At 40.5% G+C, this 17,996-nt stretch overlaps 1 protein-coding gene across 1 annotated transcript in view; it reads left to right on the forward strand.

The window, feature by feature from the left end:
• The first annotated feature begins 1,364 nt into the window (after nt 1–1,364).
• Nucleotides 1,365–17,996, forward strand: part of cspg4 (chondroitin sulfate proteoglycan 4) — a 69,907-nt gene continuing 53,275 nt past the window's right edge. The window contains exon 1 of the mRNA XM_019276661.1: nt 1,365–1,501. Coding sequence (XP_019132206.1) covers nt 1,426–1,501 — 76 coding nt within the window. The 5' untranslated portion in view covers nt 1,365–1,425. The remainder of the gene's footprint in view (nt 1,502–17,996) is intronic.

Raw genomic sequence — 17,996 nt, forward strand, 5'->3', positions numbered from 1 at the left:
ATATTTTAATGATCTGCTTTATAAAATAGAGTTTGTTTTGTTGGAAGAATTTTCCAGCTGTTGGCTGGTGGTCTTGTGGTCTTGTGGTTAAACCTGCCTCCTCTTCTGTTTTATGTGCCACGCAGGTGTTTGCTCTGTAATTATAGACTGTTAAACAACTTTTCTAACTTTCACTAGATTTCTTTTAAAGTCTGTGTAAAGGCAATTCTAAGATTTCTTTCAAAACACATTAAATATGTTGAACATAGTTGCTAAAAAGGGAAAAGACTTTGAACGATATATTACTGAAATGTGGAGTTAGAGGTTCAAACTGTTTTTCACCAGTTTTCAGTCCAGGATTTTGTGGGCGGTCCTTAAAGGTGGCTTGATGACACGCTGAGGCCACCCCTAGCAGAGAGACAGAGATGAATTCATCTTGTTCAGAGTGTTTCTGAACTCATCTGACAAATTTCAGTCACTTTAAAATGGCTGCTTGACTGCTCCCACATGAGGGCGTGGCTTCAGCACATTCAGCGGACACGCCCCCACAGTCCTGGAGTTGAGAATTCATTTTTACCTGATTCTGACACCAAATTTCATAAACTTGTTTTTTCAAATTTGTAATCATTCAAATTTGGGTGGGTGGTTAATAACACTTTCTTCTTTGGTCTGACTACTCAGAACACAGATTTATTCTGACTTTACATGGACTTTAAGGCTTTAATCTCCTTAGCACAAACATAAAATAAAAGTGAAACTTGCATACTTTAAAAGTATTGTATTATATATAAACATGTGGCAGGACAAACTAGTTATAATAGTGAATAAAAGGAAACTCCCCGCAGTTGTGGTCTTGACCAGTCTTGAAATAAAATCCCACGTCCTCTTTGGGACAAGAGTAAAAATGAAGTCAATTTCAAGACGAGACCATCAAAAAGTAGTCTTGAGACCCATCTCGAGACCAGGACCAATCTCAAGTACTATATACTGAATGTAGCACACTGTCAACAATGTTACTGTTTTTTCAATGCTAGAAATCAAACCATTTTCTCGTGATTTGTTTAAACTAATATTATAAACATGTGGTGATTAGATATACAGGTTTGCTCCTAAGTACAAAGAAAGATGAACAGCTGCATTTATTCTTTTGCACAGTACACATATGTGTGCAATAACAGGTCTTGATCTTGTAAATGAGTAAGTACAGGGGCAGGAGGGAGAGGCAGGATACAGTATATGATTTTCCAGTCTTTGAGTGTGTGTCTGTCTGAGTGTGCTGAGAGGAGGGTTAAAAGAGGGCGTCACTCTCATGGTCCCTCCCCAGCCCTGCCCCTTCACATAGAGGAGTATCCTGTAGCAGGTCCCAAAACTGGAAACTCATTCAGTCCCTTCTGAATGGAGTGTCTTTAACGTCAGAGTAGAGGACTTAACTTCCAGCACGAAAATATGAGAGCCCTACATTCGGTCCTGGTCGGTGCCTTCCTGACCCTGCTGCTCTGCCTCGCCAGCCCCGGTCATGGAGGTAAGTGTCACTGCAAATTACTCTTTTAGTGTCCTGTTTCCTCCCTCTGCTCACTCTGTCAGAGATGCACAGGAGGAGATCAGATCACTTCTCCTGTGTGAGGTTTCCCCAGTGCATAAATCAAAGCATGACAAGCTGATAAAAACTATGCCTCAAACTTAAACTAAACAAAACTTGCACCATTATTGCATTAAGAAAAATGTTAGTTTGTTCTTTAAGTTAACTTCAGGTTCAGGTCTCTTTTTTCTTTATTTTTCTTTTACTTTTTTGATGTGCCTCACCCTCACAGTCTTCATGCCATTCATTGCTCACCAGTGAAAAGTTCCTTTTCCTGGAAGAAACTCAATACATGAGGAGAAAGATGTGCCAAGGGTCTGACCCTGGTCCAAGGTCTGAGACGACATCTGACGATTTTTCATCTAAATGCAGTTTTCTTTTTCTTCCCCCCTTTTGCCTTGCAGTCTGTTGGCCGAGTGTGTATGAGTGCATTTACCTTGAGAGTGTTTGCATTGAAAGCATGTTACCAAAAAGCAGGAGGTAGTGAAGTCGAAGCCCTCTGTGGTTAGGAGGTGAGCTGAGGTCCCTCTGCCGGCAGCAATGAATGGCTCTTTCAGAGGAAAGTGCACAGTGGCAGCCAAAGCTGCTCCTTATCCACCAGGAGAGGAGAGATGAAAGTGAGAGAGGTCCTAGTAAGAGAGTGAGAGACGCAGTGTGTGTGTGTTTGGGAGGGGGATGCTGGAAGGCCGTACAAAGGCCCCATAGTGCATGAGTAAAGTCAGCTACAGATGTACCTTATTCAATGTGACATGATGCAGCCGCTCTTCTTCTTATTCCTCCATGAGTGTGAGAGTTAGTGTGGGGTGTACAGTGTTTGGTTGAAGCAAATCTGGTATGTGGATGGGAAGTCGAAACAGTGTCGTCAAGCAGCTTAACCAACTCACCTCGGTACAAAAGTGTACATATGGTGAGTTGGCAGGATCAGCCTTGGACTTAGAACAGCTGCTCAGCCCATTGTCTTCCGCCGGCTGTCACATCTTCAAAACTCTCACTGCAAATTCCACTCCAATTAAGTCCGGGCAAACCTCCTCCATGAGTGTCTCATTGGCAGCTAAAGTGAAAAAGTGGCTCTTGATCTGAACGGAGGAGTATCGCTTTGTTTCTGTGGCACAGAATCAAAGCTTAGCTGGAGAGCTGGAGTCACTTCTTCTGCGCTGTGATCTGTTCACCATGAGCATGAAAAGAGTCATCTGCCCTTCTGTTTGCTCATTTAGAGATAAACCCCACTGACTGGTACGATGGCAACACCTCTGCTGAAGAATTAGTTACACTGTGTGAGCTGTGACTGCTGGCTGCTGAATGTGGTCACATTTCATTTACTGACAATTTCCAGAAAGTTTTTGCATGACAGTGTGCAGTATGGGAAACAGAGTGCTCTTTGCTTTCTAATGTTTTGTGTGTTTTCTGTAAAAACAGGCTAACAGACAGGGAATTGTCACAGTAGTCTTTACAGTAGCCAGTGGCAACGATGTGTGTTACCTAAAACACTATGCATGTGAGCATCTACCTTGCAGTAAACACGGCCAGACCTCCAAAACCAGCAACCAACCAGTCTGCCAATACAGTAGACTACCGGTTCGGCTGTGGTTTTCGTGCTGGGTTTGACTCCTGGCATACCAGGGCTGAGTCAGTTTAGCTATCTACATTGCTGACCGAGCTAATGACTGTTAGCGGTCTGCTACTCAACAATCTTTCATAATGTTATTTCCTGTTGGTCTCAGAGGTTGTACTCGAACCTGGTGTGGTCTATTTCTGTTGCCTGCTAATGGCAGATTTAGTTAGCAGCGGTTAATTAGAGGTTGTGCTTTTGTATGGTAATCAGTGAGGACAGGCCATAGATGAGTCTCCAAAGCTCTTGAAAAAGTAGTTGCTGCAAATCTTCAGGACCAACTTAAAAACAACAACATCTTTGAAAAATTCCAGTCTGGTTTCCGATCTGCGCACAGCACAGAAACAGCCTTGGTTAGAGTCACAAATGACCTCCTGATGGCAGCAGACTCCGGCTCACCTTCGCTCCTTGTCCTCCTCGATCTGTCTGCTGCATTTGACACTGTGGACCATACCATACTCCTCAACCGGCTACATCACTCCATTGGACTCAATGACACTGCTTTAAACTGGTTCCACTCCTACCTCACTGACAGAACTGAATACATCTCTTTTGGCAATGCAAAATCCCAGACACACACGGTTACCTGTGGGGTCCCTCAGGGCTCAGTCCTGGGCCCTATCCTCTTTAATTTATACATCCTCCCACTCGGCCGTGTTATAAATCACGAGGACCAAGCTAAGCACCATGGGCGACAGAGCCTTCTGTGCCGCTGCACCCCGCCTCTGGAACTCGCTCCCTGATCAACTCAGATCACCACAGACTCTGGAAAATTTTAAAAAAGGACTTAAAACTTTCCTTTTCTCCACATCGTATTCAACATGATTTCTCTTGCTGTGATTTATTTGTTTCTGTTGCTTGTGTGCATATACTTTGTGTGTATTGTAGCACTTTGAGATTTCATTCAAATGTAAAGTGCTTTATAAATTAAACTTATTATTATTATTATTATTATGAGTAGCAACCAAACAAGAATCACTCCACTGTGGTGGAATCATAGGTGATACAGCATTTGAACTGAATTATCAAAATTAGTATACACCCCCAAAGGCAGGATGAGTCATCAACTTTTTTCATTTATTAGGAAAAAAAAAAACTTTTTTGTGACCGTTGGTCCAGATACTGAAGTATAGGTGACATATAGCACTATGTGATGAAAACACTTAAACATCAATTTTGCCTAAATGGTCACTTTAACACCCAATAAATACAGTAGACGGTTGGTATTATAGATGTTACAGACTGGTTAAATGGTAGAGTAGATGTAATCTTCCAAAACCAAATGTTCCTCTAATCAAAATGATGGCAGAATAAAACAGGAAAATGTATGAAGGAACCTATTCTCCTCATCTAATTATCTGTTGGCAGTATTTCTGCTGCTTCAGTGTGAACAGTACTCACCCACTGACCCTGGAGAGCTAAATGCTAATGCTGACCAGATGTACCGAGCCACTGATTAGATTTTGGCCCCCCCTTTGCTTCACAGAATTCCTGCCACAAGCTGCCATGGGACTCTTCCACTAGCTACCTAGAAGGCTTACAGAAGGTTTCATTTTCTTCCTCGGGCTTACAGCTTCAAATGTCACAGGCCATGCACCACATGACGTCCAGATGCTGGGGCGTTCTTCACGTCATGGCCACCTTTTCTTTACAAAACCACTAAGCAATCTCAAATCTCTTATTATATTTCTGTGCCTTTGAGAACATCTTGCTCAGTAGCAGAAGGCAATTGAGTCAAATCGTGAACGTGATATACCCCTATAATGATATTTTCCATGAGTTTTCAGCAGTGGTGCAACCTACCACTTTCCCATAGTCTTACGCCATTGTGTTTCTTTCACCCACACAGCAGCCTCAGGAATGGTTAGGATGCGGTGAGCATAAGCAGAAGCTCACCAAATCAATTCTATAATCTTCTCTTCACATAGAATATATGAAGAAAATGTAAAAACGCTAAAGTATGAGATTAAGTGTTTCACGGTTAATATATTTTAGCACTTGAAGCTTAAAGACCTGTCCGTTTAGCCTCCCGGTGATGACGTGGCCTTCAATTCAACACTGGACCTGTGATTGATAACACCCTCTTTCACCTCGTCAAGCTTTCTGAATACCTGCCAGCCCCTTTAGACTTCATACCACAGGGAATATCATTTCAAGAGTCATATCTTTTTTTGGCACTGAAAGCAGGCGACCAGCAATGTTCTCTATTCAGCAGCCATGTGACAGCACTTTCCTCAAATCAAGGGATGCTCACTTTATCATGACTCTGTCTGAAATTGGACATGACACGTTTCTGTTCTGAGTCTTTAAAACAGCCTGTAGCTCTACATATATCTCTTCAGTAGCTGGGAGGCTGCTCTTTAACAACTTCACCAAGCTTTGGAAATATTGCCAGGGTAGCTATTTCCAAACCATAAATTGTTCTCCAGTGCTTACATGTTGTTTGGTTGGCTTGGTAATAGAGTTGTTGTTGTTTTTTTCTTCTGTTTTTCCGTCTGTTGATAGGCACACACAGTTTGATGCTGTTATTTTGTTAGGAAGTTCTTCACTCCTGTGGAAGCCATGTCCACTCCCCTCTGAGGGCCAATCAGTGTGAAAATTTAATGATTTCTTTCTTGCCCCATTACCGACCTTTCCAAGTCTAAGACTGTTTGTTGTCTTATTGTTTTGTCTTTTGCTGTTCTGTGAAAATCCATTTGTAAAATATTGGCATTTTCTAAAATACAAATATGACCTGACAGTTGAAACAGATGGTGTGGGGAGAAAATAACACTCCTGTCCAACTCTGTTGGCAGAACTAATGATGCTCTGTGTAAAATACTACCAGTATGTGTGATGGGAAGGAACATTGATTGAATTGTGGATGTTTGTCTTTAGCATATGATGAGACAAAATCTACTGCCAACAGTCTCTAATGGCTTATGCACGTTTTCAAGCGTTTTAGCGATATCTTGCTCCTAAATGTGTTTGCATTTCCGATGGCAAAGCTTAATGAGAGGATTTGCATCCCGAGACTGGACCGCTCTCTCCCCTAGACTATAAGGTCCCTATGGTAACAAGCAAAAAATAAACGAGCGTCTGTATGCGAGACCTCCATGTGTTCCTTGAGAGTTGGCAGGAAGAATTGTGTGACTACAAGTGTCTGTGCTCGAAGATTAATAAATTCAATATTTGCATTGGGAAATTGATGAGATTAGTGTTGTGCCGGTTGTGGTGCTCTCACACTCGCAGACTTTGTGACCCTCTCCCACGTCTCTTAGTTTAAACACAACACAGTGTTAGGACAGAATAGAAATGGGGCATTTGGAGTGAATCCAAACAAGAAAATCAGAGTGTTTATAAATGCAGAGCAGAATGCACAGCCAGACCCTCGTCTGTTTTTTCTCTGTGGCATCTCTCATGTGACTGAATGTCCACAAAAACAAATGGTCACTGTGATATATATCTGAGCAGTGAGTTTTACTTTCTATTATTATTTCCACTTTAGCTGTAGTTGTAATCTGGAACCAAATACTCTTTCATGTGAAGGAGCAAGAAGAAGTATAAATAAATATATATGTATATATAAATCATAAACAGTATCTGGCACAACAAATGTCATGTTTTCAGTATTTTCAGGTATTCTTCATGGTATTTTAGAGTTTGTCATTTCCCGACGAACCATAAAAAGTTGCTGATGACTCACCCTGCACACATACAGAATATATTTGCTGGTTTTCCTTCTGATGTCTGCTCAGCTTCAACTCTCTTTGATTTGCAGAGTTTCCTGATGGACAGATAGCTTTAGGATAACCACCTGTTAAAGTAGCTAACCGCTAATTAACTGCTGCTAACTGAATCTATCATTAGCAGGCAACAGAACTGGGCTCAGAAGCCCGACTGGACCAGGTTTAACACAGCCTTTGAGACCAACAGGGGAATCGAATGATTTATAAGCTTTCTTGATGGAAAGGTTGCTGACTATGTTTAATAGGAAGTGCACAAAATATGCAAAATATGCAAAATGTACTTGTTTTATCTAAACATATGTCATTTATTAAAGAGAATACATTCTGGAGGTTTCTCAGCTGTAGAACAAGTCACATATCTTCTAAAACATTCTTCTACTTTGGAAGACATTATGAGACCTCATAATATCTCTGGGCATGGGGGACAATCAATATTGATAACGTTTATAATATGATATAACCTCCTTCACTTCTGCCTGCCTGGTGTTTTATCCGGCACTTCAAAGAGAAACTTTCAGTGAGTCATGCTTTATTAACTTTTTTGGAGGGAGATTCTGGCCCAAGGCAAACATCATTGCAAGAATCCAAAGTTAGCTGTAAGGGCAAACCCGCCTCACCTCGCTCCTTTTCTCTCTATAACTTCATCTTGTTACTACAGGTAGAATTTTATATCTGACCTGCAGCAATAGGGTGGGCAGCATGTCTGCCCGGTGATTACAGTGTCAGCATCATAATGGAAATGTTAGAGGCTTGACTCCTGTAAGAGCAATAACTTCTGTCAAGGTGTCCTTGAGCAAGACACTGGTCCACTGCTGCTCATTCACAGTGAGCTGCTGTGGACAGATAAGAGTGTCAGCTACAAGACTGACAGAGCGCCTTAGAAAAGCCAGAATTGATGATCATTTTATCCTTTTTTCATCAAATGGCAACTTTTTAAAAGATAATTTCACTTTTACTTTCACTGTTACAACTTTTTGCCCATCATTTGTGTTATAACACTCATACTCACCAAAATAACTGCTGAGGTCTTGAAACACAGTGACATCACTACAAAAAAAAGTGAGAGGAGTCCGGGACGAAGTGAGTCAGTATTTTACCCAGATTATCTAAAACACTTTTTTTTTTCTGGAGGTAAAACTGAACATGAACAGAGCCAGTGTGATGGATGTTTACAACCGACAGTTTACAACTTTAAAATTACCGACAGAGGTGATGGCCATAACTTCAAATACAAGTTGTAATAAATCAGGGTGATTCTTTAAAGCAGGACAAACATGGAATGAAGCTATCAAGTTGGCCCTCAAAGAGATACAGATGTGCCAGACACACAACCCTTCCAAAATAAGAGAGAAATACTTCTCTCTCCTCTTAATGTATCCCAAGCATCAATGTCACACTTAAAGCAGAGGATTCTATCACTTCAAAACCACATATCACAGCTCAGTTTATTCTCATTGTGATGCAAGAACACTGGAAAAAAAGACATGTCCCTCGCCTTGAAGGCTGTATACTCCCCTGGCAGATGATCTTTCCCACATTTCTCTCTTTGAGGTTGCTGGCTGTCAACGGCAGCCTGCTCAGATTATATTTTAGGGCCATGATCTGCTTAGAGCAGGCAGACAGCCCACACACAGACCTTATTTAGCCTCGGGTGTGTACAAAAAAGAGTTTCTGTACATAAACACAGGCCCAGATTCTGTCCCTAGGAGGGAGGTCAAAGGTCATCTCATGGTTTGCTCCCATGTTGTTTTAACCCATTCCATGTCAATCAGATAAGTCGGTGGAGGGGGTTTTTACAGCAGATTAGTGACGGATGGTCTACACCCAGGTTTCAAGGCTGTAAGTGCCAATTTGGGATTTGAAATTGTTGTTAAACTGTAATTATCTTGTCGCCATGCAATTGTAGGCCATTCTAAGGACAAAGTCTGACCTACAACGACAGCGACAGCAACGTGAATAGAATTGTCAACTTTTACTTCAGAGGACTGCACTGTAAAACAAAAAAGGAGGCCAAATGACTTGCTGAAGGGCAATCCAACATTTAGTACTTCACAGATACTATGCGGTAGGACCGGGCCCAGCAAGTGATTTCATGTTAATTATACAACATTATAATTAATTAAAATGAATAAATCTGCAGTTCAATAGGATTCAACCTCTGGGGACCTTGAATGTTTGCACAAATTTGAATGGTTGTTGAGATATTTTAAGTCAGGACCAGAGTGCTGGACATTGCCAGTCACAGACAAATCCAATCCACGACTTATTAAATTTGTGTCCTCGGCCAAAAGCTTGCTCGGAAAAATCTGGAAGAGAGTAGATTCGATTTGATTCCTGATATTTTTATGAAGATATTTGGTCTTTGCAGCACCAAGCAACAGGATATGGATAATAAAAACATATAAATACATAAAGAGTAAACTCTGTAAAGTACAAGGAAGTGATAATAAAAATAAAGCAACAGCACTGCATAAAATCAAAAAGACAAATACGACCTATACCAAGATGCAGTACACTGATAATGTCATGCACATTAGGTTACCTTTAAGACCTGATGTGGAACATTTCAAATCCAACGTGTGTGTATGTGTGTGTGTGAGTGTGTTAGTGTGTGTTATGGCCTTGGGACAGACAGGCTTCTATGCTTCTCCCACTGCAGCAACTGAACTCTGCATGTTTATTTTTGATAAGAGCTGTTGGGGAGTTTAGTGCCTAAAATGAAAACTCCAGAGAAATTCTCATCATCACAGAACTGCCAAGTGTTCAATAAGCAGGAATTATGCATGACCAGATGTCTCGATACGAGTGGCCTCTGGGTTTTTTTCCCTTTTTAATTTTTCCTTTTTTTTGGAACGGGGGGGGGTAGCCTGCTTTATCATTTTTTGGTTGAATAAAGAGAAATCAGTTCTGTTCTGACTGCCATTATTTCTCCTATCCAATAAAAATAAATTAAAAGGGAAAGGGGACATCAAAATGCCTTCTTACCCCAAAGGGCTTTTATGGAATTACCTCCAAAGATCACCTCACAAGATCTTTCCTTCTCATTATCAGCTGTTAACATCATCAGATATCATTATCTTTCATCATCATATGATGTAAATTCATGTCTAAATCGCATTTAGGAACAATGCCTGCTTTGTTCGACACTCTGCATCGCATGTAACTCACATGCCCCGATCAGTGGAGGCAGACTGGTGTGGCCAGTTGGGGTAACAAAAGGCTCGCTATAACCATGGAAAAGCAGCATGAATCATGGGAAATGTTTTCCAGTGTTTGGCTGATTCATCTGAGACGTGTTAGGAAAAGCCTGAGGTTTCCACTCCAACATCTGGAGTCTGCTGGGTCAGTTAGTAACAAGCCAAAGCTGGAGGTTTCAATCAAATTGTCCCTCTGCTTCTCTTGCCTAATATAGACAAAACAACAGTAAAAGAATGCGAGTGCGCTGCAATTAGCCAAGTTTTGAAGAATTCAGAGTTTTAGATCTATATAGTAGTTTTTCAAACAAGGAGCTGCAAGGAGAGTTTCCTATCAGATGTATTTTATGTTTGCTCCCTCAGCAGTGCTCCAGCTCCTGGGAACCAAGATCTCAAGTTCTATATTCAGTAAGCCGCACACAGCAACTCAATTACATCAAATAGATTAAAAGCAAAACTTGAAAACGTCTTTAATATTCATGTGTTGCATGTTGTATTTCACATGTGTTCAGTTTCATTCCATATAGCGCCATACCTTAGAGACTCAAGTCTGCTATTTTTAGGTCCAGCAGGGACAGTAGCTCGCACATGAATATGACTCACTATTTTAAATATAGAGAAATGCACTGTGAGTGCAGGGACTCCCTCCAGCCCAGAGGGTGTATGACTCATGAGCACAAGGCCGCAGTGGTTAATCATAAGACATCATGCTCCAAACTAATAGTTTTTTGTGCTTCTAATTAGTTCTCAACTCTCAAACGGTATTGTTCCAGGACTTGGGGATTTAGTTTTAGTCGCATGGCGCTGTGAAATATTACGAAATATTTCTACTTGGTAAATTTGGTCACAGACAAAGTCTTGATACTCCAACGAAACTTAGAGATTTATAAAACACCTGACACCCGATCGATAACTTCATGAAGAAAGTGCCTGTGTTTTTTCCAGTAGGATGATTCTGACGTATGTTAAATGAATATAAATATCCTCTTTCTCATCTAAATAGCTCATCTCCCGCTCTATATTCCCACAACATGGCAGCAGGAGGCTGCTGTTAGGAGGGACACTTTTCACAGCATGCTGACATGAAGGCAGATCAGCAGCCAGCACCCATACTGTTGAAAATCTTCATCAGCACCACCGAGGGACCATGAAGGGTTCTGAGTAATTTGATGCCAGACAGCCTCATTACAGCCTGGGTTCAGACAGAATCAAGGGGGCTGGGGATAGTACTAGGACTGGGATCAGGCAGATGACAGTCTGGAATAGCTTGTGCCAGATAAATATAACTAGACGGGAGAACCAACAAAAGAGCATGTTGCTTCACATGAGTCGACGAAAGCTTGAAAGAGGAGGGAAGGGGATCCAGGGTGGGGGTTGTGTGTGTGCGTGTGTGTGTGTGTGTGTGTGTGTGTGCGCACGAGGGCGTTTATGTGCTGTGGTTCACACAGATCCCAGTGTTAGGAGGCCAGAGCAAATTCCGTCATACTGCTGGTTATGAAGGCTTAAAATAACCAGAGGAAATGATGTGTCTCATGAAGTTTGCCTTGACTGACTGTATGACCGCCCACAGTAGCATGAAGCCGAGAACAGCTATATGGTGGAGCTGAAGCACAGAAGCCAGACAACCAAGATCATGCTGAATCCTTCACACAGTTGTGGCAAAACAGATGATGCTAAAACTTCTGCAGAGTACAACTCAGACACGTCAGATTATGTTTTTTTCTGCTACAGTCATATGAAAAGAAAAGTGTTTTCATTCACTAATTAAATTCAGCTGGTTGTCACACAGAAAATCTAGATCGTGATTACATTCAGCCGTGTAGAATAACTGTGGTTGAAATAGGAATCTATGCATTTTGCTGAGTCATAACTTAGTGATTATGGTTACTTTGGAACTTTGGAGTTAGATTAGCAGACTGGCAAACACTCATGTCTGTGCAGTGAACATGATGCTAAAGCTACTGTAGCAGCCAGCCCAAGACTGGAAACAGATGGAAACAGTCAAATAATAATCATAATAAGATTTACTTTATTACTTTTTTGAATTGATGGGCAACCACATACGTAGCAGTCTTGAACCGGCAACCCTCCAGTTCTCCTAAGCCAGGCATGTCCAAAGTCTGGCCCAGGGGCCAATCACGGCCTACAGTCAGATTCCGTTCGTCCCACAGCTTCGTTTTTATAATTGTATTTTTTATGGCCTGCTAAGAATGGTCATACTGTAACAGATTTGTCTTTTTTGATTGACATAATAAAGCATTTGAAACATGCAGAATACAAACTTCCACCTGAGAGTGTGAAGGTGACTAGTTGAAACTCCCTCATACATTTTTACACACTAAAAGAAACTTGCTCTTCAGTCCTCGCCTCTGAGCTCATATTTGCATTTCCAGACATTATTCATGTTTCATTAAAACTTTGGGAGACCAAGCTCAAAAATGATTACATGCTTGATTCAACAAACAGAGGAAGTAAACAGATTTCATAAAGCTACTCTATCTTCCAGAAGAAAACAAAGATTGTGAGAAATGAGAAGCATAATCAGAATCTCTGAGACAACTGACAACAGCTGAATGCGCTGAAGTCAACAAATGATCGGCCAAACCAGAAGAAATGCAGATGACAGGAGGGATGTGTGTGCACAAAGAACAACCAGTATTTTTGTGGCCAACTAGGCAATCCGATGTACCAGATTGTGCCAGACTGGGACATGGGAATAGGCCACTGGGGAACGTAAAGATACCGAATTGGGAAGCTGACCATGTCTGACCCCGGAGCATCCTGTCATTTTACAGCCAAAACTACATTCCAGATCTTCTCTTCAAGACAAATATCTATTGTATAAGAGGTCACAGAGGAGACACTCTAGATGTTTTAAACATTGTTGTGTTCACTTTAGATTTAGTAACCTTAATTGCAGTGCACTCAGATTCATTTTGTTTTTATGGTCCTCTGAAGGAGGGTGCAGTCGATTTAAACACTGTGTAGCCGTTATCACAACACGGTGGCTTCCATTTCTTCCTTTAAAACAAACTAATGATACACGTGACCTGTTAAGGTATTCCAGTCCAACAGCAATATGGTCCAGTTCTTGTTTAATAACCTCCGGAGGCCATATAACTTGCTGCTGTTGGAGAGAGCATTGTGCTACACATAGAGGGTAACAATAACCATTGGATGGCAATTAGCTTAAGGCAAGTCTAAGGGGGGAAAATTGAACCTGCTGTTTCTGGCTGCCTGATTCTCTAATGCATGTTAATTCATTAGAAAAATGAAGAAGCTCTACCTCTGCTTTATCTGCTTTCTTTCCACTGAATGTATAATCTTACAGCTGTATGGAAAGGAACAAGTAAAAACTTTATGACGTATGTAACTGATGGTCATTTAGTCAAAGCTGACTGAAGGGAAAGTCTGATGTTTGACATTTACTGTAAGTCCTAAATACTTTAGATCATTGAGGTGTTGAACTCATACTTTTCCATCTGTAAAGGTCTGTGTGCTACTAATATTAAGAACATCTGCTCTTCTTACATCAGCAGGTAAATCCAGCTGAAAGCTATGATCCTTTATCGAGCTGACTAATTAGCCCGAGTTCAGTTTCAAATGGGAGTTTTAGGTGAAGAGAAGGAGGCATTTCTAATCAGGTTTAACTTATGAGTCAATTCAGACATCATGGATGGGGGAGCAAGTTGAAGGGGCGGACAGGGAGGGTCTAAAGCATTACACACACAGACAGTTTTCGCATGTCTTCCCATGATTAGATCACATTCCCATCTAAAAAGAATTTAGCCTCACTAAACTTTTTATAGGCAAACTTTATGTTTTCCACTTTGTAAACAGACATTATCAAACCAGATAGCGCATCGGTTTGTTGAGGAGTGTTGGGTTCAGAGAAATGATAGGACAGAAATAGAGTTTAATACAATCAATCAGAGTGTGAGAAATATGAGATTTGCCTTCTGTAATTTGTCATATTGCTTATTTGGGGCAAGTCTCGACAATAACTCGCTCAACAGCTGTTGTTGCAGAGAAATCATAGTGTCATCCAACATGCATACTTCTGCGCACAAATATTTTCCTGGCAAGTGAAAGTGGAATAAACTGAATTCACTGCCTTCCTGATTTCTTCTTCCGATTTCTTTTCCAGACTCGATTAAACACGGTTGTCAAAGGCAGAGACTGTCATGTTATCTGTAGCTTCTATGTGTAATATTTTCCTGATTCATTTACATGGCAAGTAAAGAGCAGGGAATTATGCTGATAACTGGGATGAAGTAACCATCTAATGCCAGTGAAATTAATCACTTTGATAACAGTGATTGTAATTGCAGACAATGATTAGGTTTACTCATGATGTTCTTATTAGAGGCTGTTCAATCTAAACACAAACAGGCCCACTTCAGGCTACTACTTCTGCTCACAGCCCATAACAAACTACAGTATGTGCTAGTAAAATGCATGTTGGCAGTGCGGTAACCTTCCTTTCTCCTCTAATGGGAAACCTTCAGTACTTCTTATAATTGACTGACTTTTTGAACATAGCTCTGCTGAGCAGCCAACTCCTACTCACCAAAAAAACATCTGCCTCAGTGCTTTACTGAGAATGTTCACCTCCAGATAGCACCGCAGAAAGGTGAAATCTAGTCCGCATTCTCATGAAAACATGATCAGGTGGTCTCTGGAAATTTGAAATAGTGCATAACTGCCAGGGAATGTTCAGCCATTATCTGACATCTGTCTCGTGTGTGTGCCGGCATTCCTGAGCACCTTGTTCAGGCTCAGTGGATACAGTTTGGAGGCTGATGCAGAGAATTAGTTCTGCAGTACTTCAAGTGGGAATGAAATGTAAAACAGTTGCATAGAAGTGTTATCATTTTAGGTCTTAGTGTTTAGTGCAATGTGTTATGTTAACATTTGCTGATTAGCACTAAATATAAAGTTTTTGGTTTATTTGGTCTTAGTATTGGACAAATTCAAAAATTTGACCTGAACAGACATAGAAAGTGAAGGAAGAGCCGATCGTGGCTGTGATCTAGACAATAATTCCATCAGGAGTGGAAATGGTCAAAAAAAAATTGTCATAATAATTGACAGTTTTCACCAAAATAATGGTGAATGTGAGGGTGTTAAACTATTGAGAAACCACAAACATCGGAGGCAGCATTTTCACTCCAATTGGATAAATCAGTGGACATGTCAAAACAGCTCAAGAGCACAGCTCTTGGCATTTAATAACCAATAATAATTATGCATGAACTTTTTATCAGTCATAAACACATATAGGTTAATAACCCATATATGTATATATATAATATAGATTAATAATGTGAAATAAAAGTTAAACAAAGTAAATACAATTTATGTTTGTCCCCCGTCCAAGGGGTACTTGGGCTGAAAAAGTTTGAAGACCATAGAGAATACAGACTCTTGAAAAACAATTAACTGATTAGTCTACTTACTCATAGTAGAAGCACAAAAACCAAGGAAATGAAAATCACTGAAAAAAATCTGAGCAAATGATCAAATGACCCCCTGATTATTTAACAGCTGTTTTTCTAAAGCATGCATTTTCAGCATTGGGCTTGTTGGGTTACGTGAAGTCTCACTATCAGATGTATGATTCATTCAGAGACCATAATGGTTTTACCTTGACCAGAACAGACCTCCTTGGGCCTCTTTTAAATGCAAGTCATAAACTATTGATGGTGGTCTCTGTGTGAACCCACTGCTGATTCCTGAATCACATTGCTCCAGAGTGAGGTCATTTGGAAACAAAGTTAGTGGCCCTGCAACAGTCTGTCTCGAGAAATAGTGTAGTTGGATAATATGTACTCTAACGGGCTGTTGTGTTGGATTTATGAACAAGGCTTTAACTGTGGGCAGGTGTCTTGTGTTACAGGTATTATATATTTCCTTCCTGTCAGTCTCGTGCTACAAGAATATATTGTTTAGAAAAAAGGGGCCTCATTGCATTGTTGAGTGAAATATAGATAAATAATGTTAAACCACTGGACCTCAGGCATCTCATATGGGCATATGGTATGATTTCAGTGAATCACTATGACAACATAAAACACACATTGTGAGCAGGATGCTGTGGTGTTGCAGAGCTGGACATTATTGCCAAATCCAACAGGATGGCCAGCTCCACCCTGCCTCGCCCTCCTGTCTCAGCTCTCCACAACACGCCATAGAGAGGGATTCATGTTTTAGGAAAATAATCTAAAACATGAATCCAGTGATTTGTGCAATATTAATAATTATGGTGTACATGATGAAAATAAAATCAGATAACAAAGACAGCTCTGATAAGTTGCTATGGCTAGATTGACTTCATAATAATAGCTTCCACCTCCTTCCTTTTGTTTTCACTATACTTCATTCCATCTTACTTAGCCCAAATTATGTGGCAATTTTGGCTTAATCCAATGATATTCCACTAAACTAACTGAAAATGTATTCCTGCTTATGTCCCAGAGTGTTTGCATAACTAATATGTGAATTTACATTTTTCAGTGGAGCGTTAATTCAATGTAAAGCAGCCAATTGTATCAGTGAATGCATATGTAGATGTAGACGCATATGTTTTAGATGTTTTCCAGAGGGATGACATTGTTACAGTTCAAGCAGGGAACAAGGGTAAATATAAGAACAAGGACCTAAATGCAGAATTAGAGGCTGATGATGCAGATCAACGGTTTATTAGTCCATGAAACAGGCGGTGTTAAAGAAACCAGAATATCAACCCAAACAAGACTGTGCAACAAAACACGAGAAATTGCCAGGACACTTGAACATACAACATGATGATAGATATGTATCAAACACAGTGGAGAACAATAACAAATATGTGGATGATGTGTATCAGAACAGTGGTCACCTCATTTGACTTTAAGGGTACAAAGTTTGAATCACAGCATCGTACAGAAAAAAGACACCCCACAACAAGCGGACTGTTGTATTTCTACAGTGTCCCAACTGTCTGAGCCAAAACTGATGGCTTGAAAAGTCACACAGCTAAGCATGTTGATGAAAATGCATCATTCACGCATTCCATACTTTGCACTGCAAAGTGCATTTATTTCCATGGGCCTTTATTCTTGGTAAATTCAGCGCATCTGTAGAACATCTGAATGCCAGCTGGATGGTATTGGATGCCTTTGGCAGGATTATCGAGAATCAGTGCGTTTCAGAGCAGCATTCATTAGTAGTCAGAAATATACAGGCTTCATTTGGCCTGTGGAATTCAATTCCTCAAACTCATTTAAATTCTAATAAACAACTGTGAATATATTCATAACTAAAGGCCAGAACTCATTTACATCACATTCACAGGACCAGTGTTATGAATTTTGAAAAGCGACATATGCCGTGTTACATTTGTGTTACAAACCCATTACAATATCTAGGATCCCGAGCACACTGACATATCGAGGCAGTTATTGGTTTAGGAAATTTAGATAAGTTTTGATTTCTCAAGCATGTAAAGAATAAATGTGAGACCTTTGAATGAACTGTATTCTAAATTGTGTGATACTCATTTATAAAATGGATGGTTGTATCATGGGATTTAACCACTCAGCATGTAGCTTACAAGGAGCCCTACTTCACAGCAGGCATCCTTTTCTCAGTATTTTCAGCTGGACTGATGGCTTACTATATGTTCTTGCTGTTGAGTGCTCAGACGTTACATGTCTATAATTAGAATGTAATTTTGTTTGAAATTACGAAAAATGCTTCAAATGGGTTTTCTGTAGTCACATTGCAATAGCTGAGAGCATCAATGTTCATAAGGCATGAGTCATCCGGTGCTGCAGCTGAAACAGGAGGGCTCACACGGGTTTCCTCCTAATGGACAAAAAAAGAGCAACACATTTCAACATTGAGTTGTCTGTCGAAATGAATCC

Source organism: Larimichthys crocea, chromosome XVI (genome assembly GCF_000972845.2).
Source record: "Larimichthys crocea isolate SSNF chromosome XVI, L_crocea_2.0, whole genome shotgun sequence".
Taxonomy (NCBI): domain Eukaryota; kingdom Metazoa; phylum Chordata; class Actinopteri; family Sciaenidae; genus Larimichthys; species Larimichthys crocea.